This window comes from Empidonax traillii, unplaced genomic scaffold, assembly GCF_003031625.1.
Source record: "Empidonax traillii isolate 1590-97213 ecotype Southwest subspecies unplaced genomic scaffold, ASM303162v1 scaffold59:size1551110, whole genome shotgun sequence".
Classification (NCBI taxonomy): domain Eukaryota; kingdom Metazoa; phylum Chordata; class Aves; order Passeriformes; family Tyrannidae; genus Empidonax; species Empidonax traillii.
The window spans coordinates 725,131-749,645 of NW_020955252.1; the positions used below are offsets into that span (position 1 = coordinate 725,131).

The 24,515-nt window shown below is 38.3% G+C and overlaps 1 protein-coding gene across 2 annotated transcripts in view; it reads right to left on the bottom strand.

Annotated features, from left to right (window-relative positions):
* Positions 1 to 5,100: 5,100 nt before the first annotated feature.
* Positions 5,101 to 24,515, bottom strand: part of NKD1 (NKD1, WNT signaling pathway inhibitor) — a 106,736-nt gene continuing 87,321 nt past the window's right edge. Inside the window, exons 6-10 of one of the 2 annotated variants that reach the window (XM_027879826.1) lie at positions 22,577 to 22,672; positions 14,004 to 14,151; positions 12,928 to 13,012; positions 9,113 to 9,243; positions 5,101 to 8,394 (exon numbers count right to left, since the gene is read on the bottom strand). In XM_027879826.1, the coding sequence (XP_027735627.1) occupies positions 7,820 to 8,394; positions 9,113 to 9,243; positions 12,928 to 13,012; positions 14,004 to 14,151; positions 22,577 to 22,672 (1,035 nt within the window). In that variant the 3' untranslated portion in view covers positions 5,101 to 7,819. The remainder of the gene's footprint in view (positions 8,395 to 9,112; positions 9,244 to 12,927; positions 13,013 to 14,003; positions 14,152 to 22,576; positions 22,673 to 24,515) is intronic. The other variant, XM_027879827.1, reaches the window with a different exon arrangement.

Consider the following 24,515-nt stretch of genomic DNA (forward strand, 5'->3'; position numbering starts at 1 on the left):
ACACTGTGAGACACTGATGCCCTTCTTGAGGAAAAAAATTAGTTATCTGTCTCAAAATCATTTTGGCTCCTAGGTGGTATTGACATAGTGAACATACCTCTTATGTGCCAGGAAGAAGGAATTTTGGACCATTTCTTTGGAGTAACTCCATCCTGCACATCCTTGGGGAGATGAGAAACGGGGCACGCAGGATGCTCATGGGGAGGTGTGCTGTTCAGAGGATTTCCTTTGCAGTTGTGGGCTATAGGAGGAGTATCTATATGAACAAAGGCTCGAAGTAAAACAAACTTCATTGACTATTGTTAGAGGGATCAGCAGACACATAATATCCTGTGAATGCTGAATTCCTTCTTCAGTTATAGGGAAAGGGGCTTCAGTGGGGATGTTTATAGCAGAGGAAGGTATGAAAGTCTTGCCCTTCTCCCGAAAACACAATGACTTGCTCCTTTAATTCATAGTTACTGGCTGAAATGACTCCATGTTTCAGACTCATAAGACCTCAAGATTGTAACCTTTAAATGAATTGGGTTTAGCATCCATTTATTAGACCAGGAAAGTTCTTATAAAACCCTGTCCCTGATCAGTGCAAGCTAGGAGTGTCCCAGGACCCTGATTCCAAGAGAGAGTTAATTGAAGCACCTCTATTTACATCTTTTGATCCACTAAATCTGCACAAAGTTACACAGTTGACATTGAAACCTATGGAAGTCACATCCACTGATCCACTGAGGGTTTCTGGCCCTAGCAGATGGCACATTCAAACAGCAAGTTGTGATTACAGACATCAAAAATAAAAAATATTCCCTGAGAAGGCTGTAAAGAGACAGGAGGAATGTGAGGCTCACAGTGCTGCATATTCCTGCCCTTCATACTTTTGCACTTAGTGGAAACTCCAAGTCTCTTTAAATGAGCTTTTCATCCCTTCCACTCCTTGCAGGGTGAGAGGGTTAATTGCTTTAGACTGAAACATTACAATTTTTGTACTCCTGCTTCCTAATGGCACGTTGAACATGTAGAAATGTTGTGTGCACACACCACAGAGGAGTCCATACAGCACTCAGAGCAGGGATGAGAATAGCTCCAGACCTCCCAGCCATGGATATCTATAAAGAACTGTATCTACAGCTTTAAAAATCAGCACTGGCCAAGTGAGACCTTAATGCTAATTGCCATAGCATTTCACTGTTTATCTTAGTTGAACTAGAGTTACCAGTCATGGTTGTTAACAACCTCAAGTGGCACTTTATTCATCTATCAACAGTCTTATCCTGTGAACAAGCAAGCAAAGAACTATAAACACCCACTCCAAAGTCACTTTGTAGGTTTAAGCTGAAGCCCACAGAAAATGGCTATTCACAGACCGTCAGTGAGAACAGACAAAATACAACCTCCAAACCAAGGTTTTAATCTACAAAGTTTTATTTGTCTTTTTAAACTTGTAAACCATAAAAAGAGCTTATCAAATATCTGAAATTAGTACAAAAAAAAAAAAGATGACCCATATAGCAAACTGCATTTGTAAGGTCCAAATTCCAAGACATGCATGGGGCTCTCCTGGCTTCCATCTATGAAGCTGAAGACAAATTTGGCCCAGTTTTTTAGGTGTTTCTTTTAAAAATTCACAAAGCTTCAGCGTGCTACACTTCATGAATAGAACAGGAGGAATTAAGTGCAAGAATAAGCACTCAGCACCAGAAGGATCTGAACCCCATACCTTCATCCACAAAATACAATACCAAAAGAATACATCTCTTAGCTGGTAGTAATTACATCTGCTTTGTCCTATGGACTAGGCACTCAGAGGAAGACACAAAACCCCACTTCATAGACATGTCCTAAAAACCAGAAAGCACAGTGCACTTCATTGCCAGTATGCCTGATATTGTTAATGTTTGTCCATTGCTAAATTTATGAAGCCCCCTACAAATTATGTCTTCAACATTCTTAAAAAAAATTCTGAAACTTCCTACTCATACCCCAAAATAAGACAAGCCTGAGAGACAACCAATAGGCCCATTCTGCCATTCCTTGTGATGTAAAGATTATCTGTTGTGTCAGTAGATTTCACAGGCATATTTTAGTTAATGCTTAGTGTTTAGAAAAATCAGGACAGACAGTGAAGCTTTGGGTAACGTTTGACCAACTTATGTGTGTTTGTAATCAAAGAGAAAAAGAAATGATGCCACTATTCAAAACATGTTCTAAAGAATATTTAAAGCATCTGTAGAAACACCTCTGCTTCTAAAAAAGTTTCCCTCAGCTCAGATAGGGACTCAGGAAACCAGGGCATCATTCCTTATTCTGCCACAGCCCCAGTGGTGATTATCTGCAACTTTCCTTCCTTGTGCCTACCCCTGCACACTGGAGATCAACCTCTTACAGAAAGTCTTTCAAGTTTTCCCAGTGAAAAGCATTTTATGAACTAAAGTTGCTATTTTATAAGCAATAAATGTACCATAAGAGATTCAAAAAGTAATATGAATATAGCTCCTCCATACAGTACAGCCTTTTTGTGCCTCTTGTGTGTCTCCCCCAGCCCCTCTGTTGGACATTTCTATGCTATCTCTACATTTCTCAAATCTTTCCATCCTTCTCTTTCCAGTCTTTCATCACAGCTCTAACTCTCACAGTAATCTGCCTGAATAGTCCTTAAGTCCTGCTATTTAAATAAAAAAAAAAGAATTAGAAGACCTCGTCCATGTGATTCCTATGATTTTACGGCATTTAGGATTGAATTGTCGAGAATTACATAGAAATATAAAAGTAAATTAAAGCATCATTGAAAACCTCATGATTTAGTAATTATAATCCAAGCTTCAAGTAAGATGCAGTTCAATGTCTACTGAATAATTTCAGTATAAAGTTATTTGCTTTTCTATGTCTGCTCCTTTTAGACCATTTTGAGCAAATTTTAAATGTGCACGTAACAACACAAAAAAATCCCAAAACAGCCCCTTCCAAATCAAATCAACTGAACATCTGTCAAATATGCAAATAAAATAAATTATTGTCATAATTTGAGGCTGATTTTGCTGCTAAGTGCATTAAGAAAGAAATCTTCTTCCAGAAGCTATTTAGAAAACACATTAAGTTTAATCTTTATTTCATGGATTTCCAAACATGTTTCTGCTTGGTACATTTTAAAAAAAGGAGTCTGATAACTAACAGGATGCTGAATAAGACTTGGTTCCCAGCAAAGCCATGAATAAGTCATGTTTGAAAACATATTTTCAGATCTTGATGAATTGCATCAAGGTAATTAAAGGTGAGACGTGATTAGCTGACATGTTTCCAAACATGAACATTCTTGCCTGTACTCCAGGCAAAAATTATGGTGAATGTTTTTGCAAATTTTCTAGCATGATGAATTTTTCTCAAGTATAATCTAGGCCCCAAGGGGCCCAACTTTCCTGTTAATTGGAATACAAATGAAATCTGTCATTCAATAATTGAGGTACACAATGACATATGGAGAACAGTATGCACTCATTGCATCTGTATATTTATGTGGCAACTTGTAGACAGTCAAGCATTCACAGTACTGATCCCTTTATAAAAAATCACCTCTGTCAGAATCCATCTTGTTCCACTCTCTTAACTTCTGCCAGAGGACACACACACACACACACACACACACACACACACACACACGTATATCTTTAAGGTACTTCTCCAGCTAAACCTTGCTATTCTGTCCTCATGATTACACAGGTCATACGCTTGGCTTTTTAATTTGATATGGCCCTAAGGGGCTGGTCTGCCAATATGCCAGGAGCATCTGTACCTCATCATCCAAGGGCAGAACTGGGTCTTCATTTCTAGGAATGATTGAATGACATGTGGATATTTCAAATACATTTGGAAGTGTCTTGAAGTCCTCCAGTGACATCAGTAAAATGCACAGTATTTGCTGCTAATCATAATTAATTTATCAGCTCAATATCTTACAGTAAAACTTCCATTTAATATTAGCTACTACAAACCCATCAGCAGTAAGATGCATAAAAATAAACACTGAAATTACTGGCTGCACATTATGTAGACTTCAAACCCACCTTCCTGGAATGAAATTATAGGTTCCCTGCAGCCAGTGGGAATCTGGTAGTCTTGCCAGAGATTTCACTGGGACAGAGATTTTACTACACAACCTTAGCTTAGTTTACTTCATATTAGGTGGTCATGAAGTTGCGAGAAGAGTTTATCAATCCTTCTTTTCAAAATTCTGTCTTTTGCAGAATTGCAGCTGGTAGAGGTAAGCAAAATTTTTCAGTTGAATTTTTTCAGCAAATAGTGCAAATTTTGGGATCAGCTTTGTTTTGCTGAACTGCCTTGTGTAAAAACTGAAAAAGTCAGTGAAAAGGCCGGAGTTTCCATCTGAAATGACTTAATGCCACTCCATTTTACTTTTAAATAGTAACAATATACTCAACTCTGATTTTTTTTTCCCTTGGGAATAAAATGTTTTATGTAACCAGAAATGAATCTATTTTAAATCTTCATTCAGCTACAGTTTTGAACAACTTAAAATAATATTTTCTTTTTTTTTTTTTTTTAAGAAAGGTTTTCAGAATTAATAACAAGATGAAAAAGCAGTTATTCAACACAGGTCTAACAGCAGGGGACAAGAAATTTAACTTTGAAACTTGATAGCTTAAATATAAACCCAAAGCATACTCAGTCCATACGTAATTTCCTGATCCTGTTCCCAAAAACATTAATGCAAGCTCTTTCATCAGTGGGATCTGCAAGCACTGAGAGCAATTGCAATAAGCCCCTGAAATCCACAACAAGAAAAAGGAAATATACTTTCTGAACTAGTAAAACTTTAATTAACAGGGGGTTCTCTTGGCACAGTTTTTGCTGTTAAATAAATAAAGCATTTAGTCAAAACCATCTATATTTACTATACAAAATACTGAAAAGCAAACATATTTAAAAGATACGGAAATTTAAGGTTCTGTGAAAAGAATCTGTGCTACATGTTATTCACACTTAATGCACATAACACAACTGCAACACAGTATTTAGATACTGTATATTCATACATGGCTGGTGTAAAGTTTTAGTATGGGGATGCCATGTTATTAAAATGCATTCGTATTTCACAGAATCTGAGCACGGCAGAATTTGTCTTTTGAATCTCCAAATATAATAAACCTACACAAATCAATGCGAGGCTGTAACCAACAGTCAGCTGTGTTCTATTTCAGAGCTTGCTTGGCCCAGCAAGTGCTGCACACTTCTCAGTCAGATGGGATTTTGTTACTGGTGCTGTTATCTTTTCCAGCAAAATATCTTTGGGTGAAAGAGCATTTATACCTCTTTGTTGCCCTTTCTTAGAAAGCCTCACAGTTCTGAAAGCACTCGAGTTTTCCAGAATGTTTTCTGCTTTTCAGCAACAATCTGCATTAAAAAAAAAATTGACTAAGAAACAATTTCCACCTCTCAGTCTTTCTGGCATATGCTTTACTGAAAAGAGAACAGCTTTAATTACTTCTTCAAAACAAATAGCATGGCATCCCTTCTTGGATGGAATGTACACTGTGTGTTTGCATGCGGTATAATGTAAGTCACTTGAATACATCAGAATTTGTTAACACTATAATATAAATAAGCTTATTCCTTCTACTAGACATATAAATGCCTTTTTTTTTTTCTTGCAGTCCATAATTATATATACATTGAAAAAGAATGATACACAAGCAGCAAAAAAGGCTTAGACTAGAACAACTCAGTGGTAACTAACCAAATTTGTGGCCTTTTCATATTTTCAACACAGAAAATTCTGCATATAAATATTTTTGGACTTCAGGAATTTTAAAATAAACGGAACAGTATAGTTGCCACACAGATCAAACACATTTTTAAAACATTTTGTTAAGTTTAACAGAACATGCTGTTGACAGCTAAAAAAAATAAACCAGATTTTTTAAAGAGGACAATAAGTCTAAACATCTGCTGATCCAGGGAGACAAGAGATGGACCTAATTGCCAGGAAGCAGTGATTCTATTCAAATTCCACAAAAAGGCAAAGCTTTCCACTGTTCTTTAAAAGATGATGTCTCCGTGTTCTTTGAAAGGACAGCATCCCTCTAAAACTGGTCAGCAGTAAGGTAATACCCCATTTTGGACTGATCAAAACTCTAGTCAGAAAAAAAAAAAACCCTAATCATAAAGGGCTTATATCAATGTTGGATAGTTACATTTTACAATATATACTATTGACAAAATACCACAACATTAAAAATAATTAAAACCAAAAGAAAATAAGTTTATAGAACAATTATGTTTCCATGTAAGAGTTCTCTACTTGAATGTTCCAAAAGAAATGTAGGTGTTTTTCAGTCATTTTCTACCTGCAAAATGGTGATCTGTACAAAACCAAACTGAATCTATGATAAATCTGGGCTCCAAAGAAAGCAAAACTTGAATGTACTGACCCTTTTTTTTTTTTTTTTTTTTTCACTTTTCCAATTTGCTTTTGACCTTCAAATTTCTCAGCAGCCATTAAGGTGTTGTGACTGTGGTCTCATTCTCCTTCACAGAATGGAAGCCCTTTGATATGGAGAAAGCAGATTAGGCCAGAATGATTGTGAATGACACTTTTTGTACATGTTGAATCATCTCTAAAATGGGAGAAGTACAAACTGGTAGGTGCTTGGGAAATTTAAATTGGAGGCACCAAAAAAATGCCATGGGATATGTTTCCAAAAAGTCACTCTTGTGGAAAAAAAAAAGAAGTTAATATTCAAACCACAGATTTCTAAAACACAACAAAATGTACCTGAGAGTGTGCATATTTATATATATATATTTATATTTATATTTTATATATATTTGCCAACATTTAAAGTGAGAAAGTATATTTTCCTCAATTCTTTCTCAAAACAAAGAACTGTGGATTTAAACAAAACAACCCCCCCAATCAACCCCTCTCCTTCTCAAACCCCTATGAATGATACTTACGGCCCAAGCACTAAAGTCTAGTGATGCTTTGGAAAACCCCACTTCACATCCTCCTCTTTTCATATGGTTACCCCAAACAGAGTGGAGAATAAGCAAGAGAAAAAAAAAATAAAATAAAAGAAGTGTATTTAAATATTACCCAGTATATAACAGACTGTACTTGTGTCAATGAAGAATTTCCAAGAAAATAAAGTGTGAGTCATACAAACGTAGCCCTGTTGACAAGTGTAGCTAATATTTCCTTGCAATTAAGATAATTTGAAAGGATGTGAACGCAAACAGGCTACATGAATGCAGTATATTAAATTTCCCCCCTGTAGCACATTACAATCAATAAAAAGAAAATAAAATCTGAATAATACTAGAGGTAGCAGCTGTTTGTATTTTCCATTATCTGAGTATCTCTGGAGTCCAACCCTTCGAACATTGCTCCCCTGATAAAAGGCTTGTGTGCGATCAGCCGACATACAGCAGAGTGGTAAGCTAGATGTCTGCAAGAGTGTTTGAAGTATCTTTCCTATTACAATGGAAGTAGTACTTGTAAAGAAGTGCGTTGACGACCTGTATTAAATCACAGCTCAAAAAGCTATGGTTGTTTGCTGTTTTACAAGCCACTTAAAACCAAAAACAAACAAAAAAAATCCACAAGGTGTTTAGGTAAGCTATGGTGTTCCACAACATATAAATAGGGTAAGTTTCAAGAGTTCCATCCATATAACCTCTAAAATATATGCAAGCTGAATATTAATGGAGTAATAATAATATTAATCAAAGTAATGCCTTAGTTCTGGTATCTCAAGAATTCATTTCCTTCATACGGGATGATTCTTGGAGGATGTCGGTGGGATCTCTTCTATGTCTGGTAGAAGTGGTGGTAGTGGTGGTGGTGCTCGTGGTGGTGGTGGTGTTCATGTCTTTGTATCATTTGTCCAACCTGGCCTTCATATAAAATGACTGTGGGCAGGTCTCTCACATGTTCCTTTTCCACAACTGTCCCTGGAGACTGGAAGGTTTTGCACATTTGGTGATTCTCCTTTGCCCTCTGCTTATGCTTCTTGTGAATCTGTTGAGATTGCAAGGGAAGGTAAGGTAGATTCTGACCCACCCTTGCACTTGGGGAAGCCATGGGCATGGGCACCCCTTGGAAAGGTTTATTTCTAACTGCCCTTCCAGGATGCAGAGGGGCGACATTTTTGCCCTGGGCTTTGGGAGACCTCACAAAGTGCTTGTTTGAGTCCTGGTTCCGGAGCCTCTGCTGGATTTCTGCAATCTTGGCATACGAACTTTCGGCCAGATTTATGTGGTTTGGATCCACCACTTGAGATTTCCTATGATGAGCATGGAAGGTTTCAGGCTCATGTGAACGGGATCTAGTTTGATTCACAAGTCTGCCTGGTGGATCATGTTTTTGAGCTGTTGGAGGAGATCCTAGGAAATAACAAGCTGAGTTAGTCATCCAGTATTTCAAAGTTTTAATTAGTAGCATGCAGTTGGCAGGGACAGCACTATAGGCAGAACAAATTTTTCCTAAGAAAGTGAATGCAATTATAGCTGTCTAGATTGATTACATTTAATTATTCTGACCAGTAAATAAAACACACACAAATATATACACCTATCAGTAGAATGAAGGTGCGTTTGTGCGTGTGTATAAAAATCTTTACATTACCTTCTCTCGGTCACCAAAATAACTGTGAGCAGAATAGTAAAATCCTGGCAGAGGGTAGGGAAAGAAAGGAAATCCAAATCTCTTTAAATTGGGGACAGAAGCCAAAATTCCAGGTATGAACCCACTTTCTTCTATTTTTGGGTCAGTAGGGAGTACAAAATAAATGCTGGTATCATCTTGGGAACAAGCTCCAACATCCAAAAGTCAATCCTTGCCTCACCCATAGACTAAATAATTTAGATGTAAAGATTGTTCTTCTAGGCTCATCTCCAAGTTTAGCTACACAAACAAGTACATCAAAGCAGCCTTGCAGCACATTATCCATCCATTGTGATACCACCAGTAATTATTTGCAATATTCACTATTCCTCTCAGTAAGTCACTACTGACAAATCACACAGGTTCCCAATTCTCTGTCCCTGATATGGAACATGCAACTGAAGAAAGAAAAGACGATGAAGTTGTAACATCAGTTACCTGGCCCAAACTTTGAAGTGTAGTTTTCTATTCCTGCAAGATCCAAATAGTGGTTTCTCCTTTCAATGTTCTCATCAACACAGTGACGATAGCACCCACTTTGCTCTGGATTGTTCTCACTCTGGTGGTATCTGTCAGCAGGAAGCAAAATTACAATTCAGCAGAACTTCTTTAAAGTTGTTATCACCATCTGCAAACCAACAACTAATGGCCCCTTTGAAGTGACAGGAGTTGCTCACAAAGAAACAACAAACGCTTGAAATTCTGGATGACCAGATTTGCTAAGTCGATAGGCCTGAACTGACTGTTCCTTCCCCTCACATAAATCAACTCCGATGTTGCAAAGCAAAGGAAGTTTTCAAATTGCATCATGTGTGCAAAAACAAATAAAAATGCTCCTAGGGTTTATTACACTTTGTCTTGGGGCCAAACCATTCAACTGATTCTCCAATTTGGACATGCCAAAGAAAATCTGCAGTTTGATTCATGACTGTTCCCACTGCTGTCAGGAAGCACTGGGGTAAGACTCATGTCAGATAAATGTTCATGTGTATCTGCTTCAGAAAGACAAGCAACAGCACAGGTGTAGGAACCAGAGAGAGCCTGAGAAGAGAAGGTGTTGGTAGGACACCCAAGGGTAAACACTGCTTTCCAAAGTATGATTAATAAGATCAGATCAGACACTGGCTTTAGAATCTCAACTCCTTTTCCTGCTCAGCTTTGCAAATTTATTTATAGCAGAACTATTTCCTGAGAATGAATATCTGAAATACCATTCATTTATGAGGCAGAAAAAAATCAGGCAGAGGTTTACAGTATTGTAGCCCATAATGCCAAACAACTTAATTCAGCAATTTAAATGGATGTCTGCAAATATGAATAATATTTTCAATATAACAAACAGGATAAGCAGAAAACTCTTGATTAAGTTACTGCCTGTCATTCATACAGTTCAGTCTCCAAGACCACAAGATTGGCTTTGCTCTTTTTCTGTGCAATTGTGCTGATGTCAACCTAAGAGCAGAATTTGGCCTTCTATCTTCCACCAGTTGCTAAATATGGGCTCTTTACCGTATGGTGCCCAGCACTCTGCTTCGAGTCTATTAACACATTTCCAAGTTTCCAGAGGCTGCTGATCCCATAGAGCTTTGGCACAGACAGCTTTCCTGGTCTAGCGTAGCACTGTTCAGGGACTTTACAGAACTGAGTCCCCCCGTGTCTCTGTCAGACACAGGTCTACAGCTTCTTTGATAAAAGTCGCAAGACTTGACCTACCTGGAAGATCATTTTTGCTCTACTTTGATAGAGGTAGAGTCTCCTGAATGGAGGAGAGTCTGCCTGGAAAGCAGGTAAGCTTTAAAGACTCTGAGTCAGCTTTGAACTCCAGAAGTGACATGGGATACTGTCAAAAAAAAGAGGGAATGTCCAGATATTCTTTATTTTTTGGATACATAGCCAACACAGTACCTTTCCTGCCTCAGACACACCTTTACAGGTTGTTATACTTTAGCAGGTCAACATAAAAGATCTCTGGGGCTAGAATCTGTCTAATTGAAGTTGCCAGGCAACTTCACCTACAGAAATATTGGGACTTGCACACATGGGCTGAAGACAATGCACAGTTCTCCCAGAAAAAACATCATTGGGTTTGATCCAACACAATTAAGCAACACTGTATACAGCACTGCCTGTTGGAAACAAAGTTAACAGGGAACCTGTTTTTTTGTTACTGTAATAAATTTAATCTCTCATCAAGACAGTGAAGAAGAACTATGCCAGTACTGCCACAACCCTACATTTTATTAGCTTTCTTACATGCAAGATGACGTTCAACAATATCCATGCAAATATACACAGTGAGGCAATTATACACTGATGAGAGATGTGCTCCAGTGTCAAAGACAACTTCAAGTACTTCTGAGAACCGAAGTGTCTGGCATCCAGCCCCACAGTGCTCTCTTGCATACACATGGGAAGACTCAGGCATGCATCAACCGGGCATCAAGAACTGTGTAAAATTACACAGTGTTGTTACTGGTTGTTTTGTTTGGTTCAGTTTTGGTTTTAATAAAAAATGGCATCTGCTGAAGTGTTTGTGGAGTGTATGAAAGCCCTTTCTAAAATTCCCACACTGGAGTGTCATCTTGATGGTAATAAGCACAGAGTAATGTATCAGGAAAGGGGAATAGAGCAGTGACAGAGCACAGGGCAGAAAAATGCAGGGACATTTCCTGAAAGTCTCGCTTAGCCAGAACATAGAGTTTAAGTCAGTTAGGGAGAACCAGACTATCTAGCCATGAATCTAGCTACTTATCTTGATACTTGTATTAGCCCTACAGGTGAAAACTCCTGCCTGTAGCTTCCAGCAGATGAAAAAATCTAACCTATCTATCTCCCAACCTTCAGGATAAAAACATTTCTATCCATTTTATCTTGAATATTAATCAAACCTTGCCTAGAATTCCTAAGTGACTGAATTTGTGAAATATGTGCACTTCTCACAAGTCCTCATTGCTGCTTTCAAAGGGGAAGCCTCTGCATTAATATTGTGAGATTCTATTGTGAGTCTCAGCAGCTTTCCTGAGGGTTATCATCTTGGCCAGGCTGCACAAAACATCCCTGCAACATACTCATGTGAACAGCACACTCTTTGCCCTGTCCACATTTAATGGGATGCAACAAAAACTGTCAGATGCTGACCACTGTCTGATGCTGATCTGCTCAGACCAAGATACAGATTTGTTCTGTCTATGAAGCCTCTAAGCAAAGGGATGAGAAGGACAAACATTTTGTCCCAGCATTTGATGCTTTTATGACAGTAGATTTAATAGGAAGTGCCTGCCATTCACAGAAACACTACATTTGCAGAGCCAGGACTTTAGGGTGAAAGAGGGGGGGACTTCAAACTGAAATGGGATTTTTACACTAGATTATCAAACAAAAACAGTCTACTGAATTCACACAAGGCAAAGCTTTGCTAATGGGCAGAGGGAATCTAAACACCACATCTGGGCCAGCAAGTAAAACCATGGAGTGTTCTTCAGTTGCACAGAAGATTTTGTACAGAGCTGCTGACAGAAGATTAATAGTAATTTTATTCTTCTTTTAATCTCAAATTTGATTGTACTGGGATTTTCTCATTGGGATAACTCACTAGCAATTTTTCTCTATCCAAAAAAGGGAGGTAATCTTCTCTTGTAATTTGTAATAAAACTGAAAACTCCTTCTCCTGATAAGTTTGTTATGTATTCGGACAAATATCCCTAAATTCAAGGAAAGCCAAAAGTGGGGGGGGGGGGGGTTGGCTTTTGGGTTTTTGTTTTTTTGTTGGGGTTTTTTTTTGTTTGTTTTATTAATTTGCAGTTGAAGAAACAAATACAATGAATGAGTCAATGTCATTTCTGTAGCATTTCAGCAAACACTTCCCTCTGCCTTAGTGTGAAACAAAATCTTAAAACATATCAAAGTTATATACCAGGATGGCTTGTTAGCTCTCTGTTCTGGTTATGACCTGGCAACCAAGACAGACCTGTGTAGTTCTATAAGCCTCACTTATTTGCAGATGGCATCTAAACAGGCAACATACATCTTCCAAAGAGCTCACAGAAGAAGAAAATTTCAGATTTTTTGCCTTTTTTTTTGTTTTGTTGTAATATACAAAGTATCCACCCAGGGAATCTGCTCATTTAAAACTCCTGTTATTCATCTATTTTAACATAATTTTTAAAAATAAAACAGATAAGCAAGAAATTAGGGGTTGAGGTTTTCTCAGATGTGCCCAGTGCCCGTCAGGAGTCAGGGTTCTTTCCCCTTACCTGAGAGAAGCCCGCTGCTTCTTCTCAGAGCTTCTTGCTTCTTCATTAGCTTTGTTTTCAGCTCTATGCCTGGCACTCTGCAAATCTGCCAAGAGAAGGTATATTATTCTCACATTACTGTTCCTGCTGATCAGCATAACTAACATGCTCCACTGCAAACACATCTTTTCCTGTCGGTAGATCAAGATGTAAAGTATCGTGTCACGTAACCTTATCAAATGTGCTCTTGTCCACACGACAGATTTTAAGCAGATATAACCTTGACTGCAGGACATCAGTCAGGGTTAGGCTGCACACCATGTGGCAGCCCAAATGGAGCCACGTTCACACTGATATGCCTGTCCCTCAGGAGGGCTCAGCAGTTTGCAACTCAGTGCTGTACTAACTCATCACACAGTTCCCCAGCAGTGCGGATCTGCTTATGTCTGCACTTGATGGAGTGGATGTATTATTAAAACTGAGGTAACAAGGCTTTCCTTTTAGACAAGATGCCCACATTTTCTACTGAAGTACTAGTTTAAATACTTTGAAGTATTTCAACTTAGTATTACTTTTCCTACTGAAGTAATTATGCTGATACAACTACTATTACAGTGAATATAAGTTGGATGAGCCATCAGGGTATAAGCATTTTTGTAATGCCAGCACAAAAAATGCGCAGTTTTTATGCACAGATTCATATATGTTACTTATGCCTAATTTTTTATTTTAATCCAAGAGCAGTGATAGCAAAAAAACCATTTTATACTGCTACACCTGCTTCCAGACAAACCAAGCACTGTAATATCAGCAGAATTAGAGCGGCTCCAGTGAAAACGGTCTTAAATCTGCCTTGCAGTACACAAAGACAATTACACAACAAAGAGGTTACAAGAAGCAATCAATCAGGAGAGGGAACCCTAATTTGCTAAACTGACACTCAAATCAGAAAGCAGGTTCATGGGGTTTAAAACACCTGCACAATTATCTGCCTTTATGCATATATTTATTTGTATTAACAAAATACAGAGGTGAATTTTCAAGGCATTCTGGAAGTCTCTTGTAAATTTTTCCAATGGCTGATTGCACATCCTTACCAGTATGATTTAACAAGATACTCTTTTTCTTCTGGCTGCCATCTGGTGCCACGGTAAGTTTCACTCGCAGAGTTTTGCTGGAACTGGGAGAATGGTTTACTGATGCATCAACTACCTCATAGATGGTGTGAAGCAAGCTGGTAATATCCTATAGTTGGATTGAAACACAAAAAGACACAGTACTGTGAAAATGGCATGAAACCTACAGCTCTGATGCTTACATCTATTTTGGACTTGGGAATTATAAATGCTGAAATATCCTCAAAAGTCACTGAATTTAAAAGAGTTCAACTTGCATAGAACCTTACAACCTGCATCAAATAGATTTATGAATTGGGGCAAACCAGATCAAAACAATAACAACAACACAAGACATTCAGGTTTCCCACCTGTGAATCAGCAAAATGGTGTTCTGCCTTTTATTTCAACAGAATCCAGGACTAACCATTCACACTCCACTAAAAATTTAGTACACATGGCCAAAACAAATACAGCAATTCAAGGAAATCTTGGACATCGCAGTCTTCCTACTTTTTTTTTTTCCTTAGGATAGTTAAATGGTTCATTATCTAGAAGAAAACCGCTAAGAAAAGTTGCAAAACTCTAAACCTTATGTTTGGAAATAAATGATGTCTGAATGTCACCCTACCATATGTGTTTTAGTATCTAGCTTATTTTGCAAAATCCAAACCAGTTATAAACCTATATTTTTCAACTGCAAATATTATCCAGTCAGGCCTGTTACAGAACATTCTTCACAGATCTCTTTGAAGGCCACGGGATGTGAACAAACAGTTACGTGTCTGGCTATATCAGAAAAAATACCAGTCAATTTTAACAAGTCAATTGTTTCAAACAGGAAAAACTGTTTCATAGTTAGTGATGCTCAAAGGTCTCTCAGGTTGATCTAATCTAGTCAGGCTCAAACAGGGGACTACCTTAAATTGCCAAAACGAAAAGGAGATCTCTTGGCTCACTGCTTTTCCTCAAAGGGATTTTACCCAGATTGATTTTATGCACCAACCTAAGGCCAAACCATTCTAATCATTATGTTATAAAGAGCCCATCCAATTCATGTCTGAGAATTTCTGCATGCTAGTCTTCCTTTTCCTTGATCTGTCCTAGAACCTGGGCTCTTTCCAGATTCCTGTGAGTGCAAAAGAAATATCTAAATCATCTTTTGTTAAGTGTAAGTGGTTCTGAGGATTAAGAGACAGGTCTATAAAAACCTCTACAACTTTTCCTTTGCCCAGGGGTCACACCTGTTAACAATGGCAGCTCAAAGTTTAATATGTCCTAATGGGTCCCAACATTTTAGTAGTCAATATACTACACAGTCCTCGTTATGCAACTGGATTTAAAGGTGACATAGAAATATTAATTTCTACTCATACAGAATTTAGGGAAATACTGACCTTCTGACCAGGACAAATGATTTTACGGGAGATGATTTTCCAGCTCAGTAGAATGAGTGACTAAATCCTAGAGGGTCCAGACTCTGTCTTAGCATGTACCCTCTCTAACTTTCTGCACTCAGAGGAATTTCTCCAGACTTGAGAGTTCAAGACAATGTATTCATAAAAAGAGAGTATGATTTACAGTCTCTCACTTATTTCTCCACTGATATTTTTTTCTACCATGCTGTCAGAGTCTCTCTATATGGGCTGTTACTACCATGTCAGTAGCTGCTCTCCATGCTGATGAGAACCACCGTCTAAAGCTTGAAAGAGGGAAAGACGGCTCCATGAAAATCTGGAGGACACCTCACAGCTCTTGAACACATCTCACTCCTCCCACTTCCACCCTCATTTGAAACCTAGCCAGACCTCTAAATACACACAGCCATATCTGACAGAAAGCTTGGAAGGCTGGATTTTTATTTCACATCTGAAGAAAACCCCAAGCAAGTTCATTAACAGACAAACAAATCATATCTGTTGTTTTATACATTCTCCCTAAATCATGTTCTAGGATCATTGTGCTATAATCCCAGACTGCAATAAGCCAAACCTTCTCCTTCAGCAGAATACTTAAGCACCATATTTATTGTTAATAGGGCTTCATACACTCAGCACTTGGGTGAACAGAGCTTTTTTCATACATTTCTTAGCAAGTGTTGATTAGCCAACATGTCATCTTTCCACACAAGGCTGCTATCAAGAGTTTTATCAGTTCTTTCATTCACAATAATCTGTCCTCCTTCTTTTTTCAGCTTTTAAAGTCAGATGTACATCTAGTCTATTTTAACTTCAATAGGCAAAGACAAAAAATCTCCCAGTGTCCTTTCACATGACTTTTTTCCTCCAGAGTTGAGGTCTAACTTGCTAACTGGCTTAAATCTGACCCTTGTGCTCTGTGAGGGTCTTTCCCAACAAGCTGCTTGACTCAGCAGTTTAAAAAGTACTCCCAAAGGCTGTCATGGAACTTGTGTGACACATAGTTGGCAAGTCAGAAATATGTGCACACATATACAACATCAGGACAATTTACTTCTCTCAGCCAAACAGGCCCAAATTAACAAAAATTAATGCCCAGGTTGTTGAAGAGACTACCCAGAGGAACCAGGACACCTTGTGGACAGGACACACTGCTGCCTTTGCATTTTGTTACATGTTTAATAACAGCTTCCTCCACAAGGATCTGAACTGCTCTGCATTCTGGCACTGGAGGAACGTGGTGGTCAGACTGGATATGTACCAAGATCGAGGTTAGGGATATCCATAAGTAACCACTGAATGCTTATGCTGATCTTTTAAATACCGACAACAACATTTTTATTACAGGATTCATTTACTTGTGGTCCTGATTTGGGGTTGGGAATTTCAGCAAACTGGCAGTTCTGATTTGGTCAAACAAGGCTTCTTGGGTCGTTGTCTACTCTGTGTCATCTGCCAAGGACCTGGCTGAGGAGGTATCAGCTACAGGGCAGCTTGAACCTCCTGCTGCTTCCCCATTATTGCTTCTCAGTTGTAAAACACAAATTTCCGAGGCACTAATCTACTGGGAATGGTCTTCGTCAATGAGATTTGAACTGTGACTAAAACTACCTTCTCACAGCCCTGTTTTGGCAGTTAATGTGGTAATGGTTTCTTGACAAATTAGTAGTAATAAACCATTAAAATATATGTTGCAAACTCTGTATTTTTATAGTTACATGCATATTTACCCCCCAAAGTATTTTCATTTTCCAGTAGCCTGCCAGGAGACTGAGGCAATTAATGTTTCCCTTGAAAGCTGTCCCACACGGAACATTATCTGTAATTAAATTCCTTAAAAACTGCCCAAAACCATCGAGTTTACCTTCTACCCACCAGCTTGTGCGTTTCACTGTCCACAAGAAATCTGACATCAAAGATCAAGAATAAAAGCTAGTTAAATTTTCCTCTCTTCTGAAACACTCATCAGCATGTCTCAGAGCCCACCTACCAAAGAATCCAACTTTTCTGTAAAGTGGGTTATGAGTTTTACTAGTCATGTGATTTTGCAACTGCTTTGCTTAATACTGCTTGGCACTTCCCACACAAAAAAGTTCATCCCACATTTCTCAAACTTGCTCACTTTTTACATGAAAAATAAACAAGAAGAGATTTTTGTTGTCCATTAAAAAAAAAAAAATGCTTTTTTGGTGATGAAATGTACTTTAAACTATTTTTAGTTACAAATCATCGTGGATTTTTAAAATACTACATTAAATGGGTAAAAAGAAACAAGAATTAACAAACGAACAAAGACATTTCTCTCCTTCATGGAAAATGGATTATATTTAGAGGGGAAATATGCTGCATGACTAACTTCTGAAGGGCTTCTGGGATGCAGAATTTTTGCTGGGTTAGCTGGTTTAATCAAGTAAGAAAACTGAAACTATTACATTTATCCATAAAGAAGAAAACAAATGCTTGCTGGGTAGCAAAGAGCCAGCACATGCCATACCCAGATTTATTTGTGTTTTGCTTATTGAACACCACAGTTGGTTTTTCCAGGGTGAAGGATTTAAGCAGTGTTAATCTGTATGTTTTTCCCATCCTATTTTATCAAGCAGATAGTACAACAAAGTATATTAAAAAGAGCAATTTTAATAGATTGCCAGAAATATTTCCATTAGAAGTATTAAAAAATGAACAGTTAAGGCCACACATGTGTGCTACACTCACAAATACATCCACAGAATATTTTACAGATCTCTAGTAAGAGACTAGCAGTAATTTAGAACATTCAGAGAAACCAATGGGTCTGAAAAAAGAACAAGAGCATTGAAGTATTCCTCATTCCTTACAGAAGTTATGTGACTGAGTAAGTCCCTATTCTAGGTATTAATTTGCATTTCTGAGGAATATTAGTGGTACAGTGACAACCATATTTTTCCCATATTAACAAAGCTTATCATCACAGGACTAGCTAGCAAACTAGAGATTCTGTGAAAGAAACTAATAGGCTTTTCCAGTAGAATTAATTTAAGGGAATGAGATATTTGCACCAAAAAATGCCCTAAAAAAAAAAAAAACAAACCACCAGTCTCCCCTCAAAAACACCAAACACCTTAAAACCCCCCATGAGTTTAGAAAACATTCAGTTTGACTCTTTGTACCTTGTGTGGGAGAGAAGTCTTTGACTCCCCTTAAAACCAAAGGAGAACATCATATTTTCTTTAAATTTTTTTCTATCTGGCCCAAATCCACCAAATCTGACACTGAAATCATGGCTGCTCTGATACAGACAGGCGCTACTGCTCTGCCTGTTGGTTCCATCGCTCTTTCTACACGCTGAGTTAATATGATGTTGACAAACACGGTGAAAACCAGCAACTTTCACGATAAGGGTCTGGTTGATAAATGGCAGTCCCAAAAAAGCCAACAGCCTTTCCCGAGTCAACAATTTGGTGCTGAGCTCTGAATGCAGATATAACCTCAAACCTTTTCATTCATCAGAGGATATGAGCAAAAAAAACTAGAAAGGGAAACAACAAGACACAAAGGAAACGTAAGAGAAAAAATTGGGTACTTAATGTAAGATACAAAGAACACTTTTAGCATTAAAAATGCATGAAGAGAAACATCAATATCAGTTCATTACCTTTCCCTTGGAAAAAGATAAATACAAATGTCTCATTTGTACTTTGTTTGTAGTCTGATTTTTACATACAGCGGGATGTTTTTATTGCAACATCAGCTCAAACATCTGTTTGATCACACAAGTTTTTGAATCATTCCTATTTGGAATGAGAAAGGAACTTCACTTGCTATCTACTCAAAAACTACTCTGGAAGAAATTCATTTTTTTTTAGTCCTGACAAGCAACTTTCTTATGTGCTTATTCCTGTGCAGCCGCTCACCAAAGAAACTCAATTTTCCATGGAAGAACTGATTGGAAAAAAAAAAAGCAAAAAAAAAAAAGCTAGTGTTTATGAAGTATAATTACATTCAGAGAGCTCAATATAAAACCTCATGGATCAAAACACATTAGTTCAATTATCCAAGTTTCAAGTCCGATTACAAATATTCGTGTGAAGATAATTACAGTGCAGCTGTCAGTTCTAAAAAGGCCCGCTGTACATAATGAATTGTCCTCTTATGGCTTAAAGAATGAAAGGAAACATTATTAGCCAAGTTTTGTAATATACATATTAGAGCAGGAAAAGTTATCTCCCACTAAACCAAAAGGACTGAAAAATGGTCGTCTTCTATCACAGAAAAAGCAGTAGTTTAATAACATACAGTAATGCTAATTTATAATTTGCCATCCCAATAATTATGCTTTCATAATGGGTGTATCTCTTCAAGAAGCATGACTAGATGTGAATTTATAATTATAAGGACTACAGAATAAGTCATACAGACTCTAGGAGGAAATCAAAGCACCATTAAGTTCTGAAGATGTTGTTAAGATCCAGAGGAAATTTCACTAAGATGGCATTTGAATGCTTTTGTGGTGATCTGTCATTGTGTAAAACCCAAAGGGAAATTTTATCAACTAAATGAGTAACTTATTTACAAGTTTTAAACATTTTAATGAAAAAAACATTCAGTCCACCTGTAAAATTGCACCCCACATACGTGTCTCTTACAAACATAACTTAACACCGTGGATTCCTTCGTAAGCTTTCTGGACATGAAGTCCAATGTTTTAAACACAATGACTTTGAATCAAATTAAATGGATGTGGGTGGCTTCACCCCTTTTTTAGTGTTCCACTTTTCCAACATGGTAAAAACAAGAATAATATGACTGATTTGTTTTGTAAAGCATCTCAAATTCTACAGGTAGAAAACTGACTTAGGAAATTTCACCTCTCTGTTAAATCCAGCTATAAATCCAGGAGACAATAACAGAAAATTTTCCAAGAAGGAGAAAAGGTCCGTATTAAGCTTTTCTCACCAGAACACTGGACCTTTGTTAAAAAAGCTGACTGGTTCTGAAAGCATTTTCATCAGCTTGCTAAAGGGCAGTGGTACAGATCAGGCCTCTTCCTCAGACTGCCTGTTTTGTCCCTGGTCCAGCAATGTACTTCACATACTTTTAACTCAAAGCGTGTCTCTTATTCATTTTAATTGAAACTATTCACATGTTTAACATTCACCATTGTTAAGTCATTTGCTGGAACAGGAGCAGAGTAGCTTAGCAAAGGACAGTGTGAGACTCTCTATGTCTACCAATGTGCCAGGGTCCAACAGAGCAAGAAATTCTATGTCATATTAAGGGACAAAATTTACTTTTCTGTGGCCAAGACTATCTATGAGCTGCTATTGTTGGACATTTGCAAAAAAAAAAAAAAGTACCACGTGAATAGCACCTGCAACAGAAGACAAGACAACCAACAAGCCCTAGAAGAGTTGGCAAAAGAAGTATGTAACATAAATGGGAAGATCTTCAATGGCGCATATTATTTGTTTCTATCTTTGGTCACATGTAAAGAGCTGAAAATTATCAATCTATTTGGTCTCTTGGTTAAAAGAATTTTTTTTGGCACAGGTTCAAACCTGAATGTAGCAACCTCCAGACCTCAGAGTAGTATAATTTTCAATCCCTGCACAGATTTGGTTTCAGTTAAGCTGCAGTCTGCTTTTGTAGCAGGGAGAGGTAGAATTTGGCTGTAATATATTCTCTAAGTACAGTCAAATTAAGCTCTTTGGTGTACCACATAATCACAAGTAATTATTGTATACATACTTGAAAGCATATTGGCATTATGTTCAGCACATGAAACTCCCACTGACATTAATGGGAATTCCATGCCTGAACGTAAAATACACCCATGTGTGTGGGTTTGGGTTTATGTGTTTTTCCCCTCCTTTTGAGTCATGATAATCTTGTAATGAAGACTTAGCCTTGGGTCTCGAAAGGGTTCAATCTGCCACTACGTTCTTGTAAGACTTTGAGCAAGTTATTTCACTTTTCTAGTCCCTGTTTCCCATACATTAACAAATATACTACTTCCTCACCCCACCCCTCCTTGCCCCCTCTTGCTCCTGTGTGGCATCTTCCCGTTTGAAACTCTGGACTTGGCCTGCAGCTTTTCATCTGCTTGTCCTCTTGCATGAGGGGTACAGGTTCCACTAGACTATTCAAAGCACTATCAGAGTACAGACAATAAAAATAGCCTAGTGATGATGTTCAAATAGATGTTAAAACCCCTGAACAACCACAACATTTGAGAATTGGTTCATAAATGTCAAAAGAGATTTGCTTCAGTCTTACAGGAAAGAATTCTGCCCTCAGTTGGTGTCTAAGGCCACTACACTTTCAGTGTTTACTCTATTCCTTTCAATCACTCTTTAGCAATTGTCACAGACACCAGCATAAGAGCTAAGAGAGCAAAAAACCTTTGTTTTCCAGTTGATTACCTAAAAGCATGGAAGACAATAAAAAATCACCTCACAAAAAATCAGTGACAGCACATGGAGTAAATCTCAAGTGAAAGACATCCTTCTAGAAGGAGTATTATTCAATTTGGGTAGAAATAGTTCTGAAACTGTATCTAGTTCTAATCTGTATCTATCTTCTTATTTAACTTCTCATTTGTACTGGAAATATGACTTGAAGCCACCCTGATAATAAAAAATCAGGTGTGCTTTGACAGCCATTCACTACGGTCCTCCAGCAAACATCATCAATGTTATTTATACGTGGAGGGATAAGGCAGAGATCAGCCCAATATTCATGAAAACAATAGAACAGTATAGTTAGTACTACTGGAAAGAATGTCAGCAAGCAACCTTGCTATTTGGTTAGCTTAACTCTGAAAAGTAGGAGAGAAGCCAGAACAATATACATTTGCAAGGGTTTATTTTGACAGTGTGTTTAGCTGTTCAGTTGTTTCAGATATTTTTCCTCCTCAAATGCCAGTACTATTTTTTAAAGGCTAATCTCAGGTATTAAACAACAATCAGCTTAAAAAACAGTATCATCTGAAAACAGTAAACTACTGGTGGGATTGTTTCTAGGAGGGAAGGGTCCATGGAAACTGCTGCTCAAGTTGGCAGGACACCTCTGCTTCATAGAAGAAAAAATGTTCCTGTTATAAAACACTTCTCTTATTAGCAAACGCTGCACATAAAGGGGCAGCTGTACTTTGCTTACCTCACGTGTGACTCTTCCGTTGTTATCAAAGTCATACAGTGTGAAGGTCCATTCTTGCCTGTTATCTTCCTCTACAGACACATCACATTGGAATTCCTAAGAAACATGCAAAGAGCAGCTGATTACCTAAAGCAAAAGGCCTGTTTGCAGAGGAGACTCTCCACAGAAGGAGGCTGCTTGCTTTCTTCCTTCCTCCCTCCCTTGTGGGAGGAAGCTTTCAGGATATGTCCACCACAATGAAGAGGTCTCATCACAATCACATGACCATCCTTACTCTCTGGGCTACACTTCGGGGAATTCACAACATGCTTTCTACTTCATCGTAGAAAACAGAAAAAGGTACAAGAAAACTACTTCCCGAAGCTCTTGAAATATAGTAAGTTTTCCCAATAAAAAGTGAGAAGGAAAATTCTGCTTAACTCAGGAAGACAACAGACTCAGAGAACGAGGCAGCACACTGCAGGGCCAGGAGCAGGGATTAAAACAACATGGGTACAAATCCCCTCCAGAGACCCGTCCTTAGCACAGATATTTGATAGGCAAAGACTGTCAGAGTTAGTGCAGTACAGCATCATGCCACTGGAGCTCCTGAAATGGAGCCTGCTTAGGAACTGGCAAGTAAGAACGACCTGGGAGTAGTGCCTGCTCCGCGTTTTAACTGTGCTTCTGTTAGTGAGAGTGTGATTTGTGGAAAGCCTGAAAGAATCAATTTGTTAAAGGGAAAAAAAAAAAAAAATCCCCAACCAAAACCAAGACTTCAGTCAAGAACAAAGGATGCACTTTGACTGACTCCAGTCACCTGAGTGAAAACCATTTGCTCTCTCTCAATCAGCTCGTGCAATCAGAATTATCCATAGCCACAAAAAGGCAAAACGGAGAAGTTACAGTGCAATTAAAATGAAAGTCACTGTATGCAAGTAAAACAAACAGCTCCAAATAACTTCAGCATGATAGACCTCAAAATACCTGGTTGATCTTCTGACTTGAAACCAATTCCCTACAGCAGTAACGGGTACCCCCTGTCCCCTGCCGAGTTCAAAGGCAGTCTTCTCTCAGTTGTAACAAGCCCGGCTGAGAGCTGCCAAGTGCCCCACACTCCACTGTGGAAACACAGTTTCGTATTACATAAACATTACCAGCACCTCTAAAAGCCGAATCACATCCACCTCAGATTTAGACCTCTCGTTGCAACATTTGCGTTTCTGAATCTTTTATACCTTTGAAACGTTTACCAATCTCTTGGTTCTCAGCGTACAGAGCTGGAAAACTTTCATTTGTAGAACAACGGAAAGAATATCAATACTTGGTTTCTTGCCACATATTAATACTTCACTGTCCCACACTGCCTAACATAACATCTTTATGTGAGGATGTGCTCTGCTTAGTTAAGAGCCATGGAAACCTTCCCTGCATTAGTCACGGTGCCTTGTACCAAGTGCTAACCTTTATGGCATGCCAAGAACTACTTGGGAACGAATGCAGACTTTGCCAGTACAGTGGAGTTACAGCTACTCTGGCGCCAACCATGTTGACAGGTGCCCTCCAATGTTCAAATATCAAGGCACTGTTAACTGCAATTTATCATGCCTTTCCTGTCTGCAAATGTCTGCTACTCGAGGTAGAATATGAAAAGTGCCTAGAAAAAGAGTTATCACTGTGGAGAGGAAAAAGAAAGAAAGAAAAAAAAAAAAAAAGGGTTGGAAACGTCCCCTCCCCCAGAAGGCACACAAACACCTAGCAACACCTGAACTACCCATGGGAAACCTACCTCCTCTTAATCAGCCTCAAAACAGTAAAAAATAAATCATACTGGACTACTCAGTGTGCCCTAGAGAAGGAAATGAACACTCAAGCCATGCTGCAAGGTGGCTGCATGGTCTTTTAAACAGCAGTTGAGGAAATGAAAAGCTCATTACTGTGACAGTCTGACAGCACTGAG